This window comes from Papilio polytes, unplaced genomic scaffold (assembly GCF_000836215.1).
Source record: "Papilio polytes unplaced genomic scaffold, Ppol_1.0 DF824158.1, whole genome shotgun sequence".
Taxonomy (NCBI): domain Eukaryota; kingdom Metazoa; phylum Arthropoda; class Insecta; order Lepidoptera; family Papilionidae; genus Papilio; species Papilio polytes.
The window spans coordinates 952,240-954,645 of NW_013525046.1; the positions used below are offsets into that span (position 1 = coordinate 952,240).

At 40.9% G+C, this 2,406-nt stretch overlaps 1 protein-coding gene across 1 annotated transcript; it reads left to right on the forward strand.

Moving 5' to 3' along the window:
* The first annotated feature begins 58 nt into the window (after positions 1 to 58).
* LOC106111576 lies at positions 59 to 2,168 on the forward strand. Its single transcript, XM_013293703.1, has 6 exons — positions 59 to 156; positions 230 to 329; positions 416 to 562; positions 825 to 953; positions 1,359 to 1,444; positions 2,063 to 2,168. Exons 1-5 carry the CDS (start codon positions 152 to 154, stop codon positions 1,440 to 1,442), a joined length of 465 nt encoding a protein of 154 aa, XP_013149157.1. The 5' UTR covers positions 59 to 151; the 3' UTR covers positions 1,443 to 1,444; positions 2,063 to 2,168.
* The last annotated feature ends 238 nt before the right edge of the window (positions 2,169 to 2,406 follow it).

Genomic DNA, 2,406 nt, shown 5'->3' on the forward strand with positions numbered 1-2,406 from the left:
TTATGGATATTATATCTGCAATATCTTGTAAATATTGTATTGCGTATAACGTCAGATAGAGCTAAGTTGCTGCGGCGTGGAGCGGCCTAACGACTGGCACGAGATACCTTGGATCAACCTCGACTTTCTCAACGAGGAGTCGCTCGTCGTCATGAAGTTAGTACCAGTTTATACGTCAGCTTACAGTTACTACTGCTACATAAAGATTGCTACACTATATTTGTGGCAGATTGGCAGGCACGGACGGAAAGATCCTGCCGCCTGTGTCACCGTATTCGTGCTGCACGCCGCGTGTGCTTGCCGCCTGCTATCACGATCCTCTGCAGCAGGTCCTTACAATTTACTACTTGAATTATCTTTTAGAGAAGTACATAAGGAAGGGCAGATGATGATTCGGGTTTAACTGCGTATTAAGGTTGAGTGGCGCGGCGCGTGGGCGGCGGGATCTCCCTTACCAAGCGCATCGTTGCACACGCGGGGCTGCGCGGAGGCTATCCGCGCGCCGCTCGCCCGCGCTCTGCTCGGTCTGCAAGTCTTCAACGTCCTCGTGCTGTTGCTACAGGTACTTAACATATACGATACATAGGTGGCACCACAATAGCCAGAAATCACAACTGTTTGTGTCATCATACAAAATCTAAGGATACTCAGGTCCTACTGCGGGTTCGAATGAAATTGTGCATGTCTTATTTGAGCTATAATGAAGTTAAGTAACCATACTTGTTTTTTTAAACTACCTTTTCTTATCTTCTTAGGCAATACTCTGGTTCAGGTTGTAAATTTAAATGTCTACTAGCGATTCTTATTATAACTGTTGTTTGTAGTTCATTATAGTGATCCTGGCGCAGCTGCTGCGGACGAGCGCTATCGAGGCGGTGTTGAGCGGCGACTTCGACGGCTTGGGTCGCGGCTGGCTGCTGGGCACGCTCGGACCCACAGAACGCGCTTCCCTGGTTAGTACCACTTCCACAGCCTTGTACTATTGCTTTTATAACTATGTAGAATTTAATTTCTATGTTACTAGCTTTTCCCGTGCGGCTTCATCCGCATGGCATTATAAAAACTTTTATGTTACATTTCTCAAAACTTTCAATTGCAAATGTGATTTCAAATGACCAAAAAAGCCCATGCCATTGGCTGAAAATTCAAGTATCCATAGCAACCTAGCTACTTATATTAGTATAGATAGATAACTAATTAAGTAGCTATCCACTTCTCGCTTTCTCCCTTTTTTCATAAAAAAGACTAATAAGTTTTTATAACTCTTCTCTCTTACATTCCTATGTCCCCAAAGTGGGGCAGAGGGCGTCCACAGTACGCCGCCAGCTCATTTTTATAACGAGAAGTGATTATTACAGATAACGAAAGCGGAGGCGTACGTAAGTGCGCGTGCGGAGATCTCGTACCGACGCGTGCCGCGTACATACGCACACTACAGCTAGCGGTAAACCTTGCTATATGCTACATACTAATTCATATGGTAGAATACTGAAACGAAACTTAGATACACACTTCGGCCCGAGTGACCCGAGGGTCGGTGGGGTTATGGGTGGTGGTAGGTCGGGAACCTTAAACATTTCTTTTTTAGCGCCTCTTACAATTTCTCTGAGGTCAAAAAATTAACGGAATTTGGATTTTAATCGTGATGAAAGACATTAAATAATTAAATTTCGTTTCAGTATTTGCCCTATCGTCTCTGATTGTTAGATATTGTTCAGTCTTCTGTCATCACTGTTACAATGTTCTCTTAAGAAGTTAAGAAAAATTAATTTAGGAACATTTTTTACTCTAATATTTAGTTTGTCAGTAAAATTGAATTGTAGCGTTTAGGATAATTGCTGGCATTCAACTGTCATGTAGATTACAGCCAGTGTTCTAACGCAACTATCCAATTGTACTGGCATGTGCGTAAGAGGCGGAGCTTAACAGTGTTAGGGGAGGAGTCTATTTAATAATGGGAGGCGGTTTAAAGGGATAAATAATTGCTACTTATAGAGTGGTTCTAGTTTTTTTGTATATTTCAATAGTACAAGTTGACTCAATATATATTGTATATTTTCAGGTAATCATTGAATCAGACGGTGTATATTTTCAGTTTTGTAAATATATTAATTATAACGACAGGTAATGTAATAAATAAAACAAATATTAATCAATGCAAGGCTTTATTTTTCGAGTTTATTGTAAACAAGTCCTTACTACCTAATAGTTAAGTAACAATGCGGATGCGAATAGAAAAGCCGTCGTTTGTGCGGCGCCATGTTTAAATACAATGTTTATATCATAAATAATAAATATATTCTTCATTTTATAAATAAGTGTAGTTGCGGGGGCGCGGCCGCTTGCAGCGATCTCCCTTACTTTCCTATCAAATTCGTAACAAATATACAAAAACCATGATATTTA

Excerpts from the sequence above, each read along its gene's own strand:
- LOC106111576 (XM_013293703.1), top strand. Across the intron at positions 330-415 it reads ATCACGATCCTCTGCAGCAG|GTTGAGTGGCGCGGCGCGTG; the intron begins GTCCTTACAATT and ends CTGCGTATTAAG. Across the intron at positions 563-824 it reads TCCTCGTGCTGTTGCTACAG|TTCATTATAGTGATCCTGGC; the intron begins GTACTTAACATA and ends TGTTGTTTGTAG.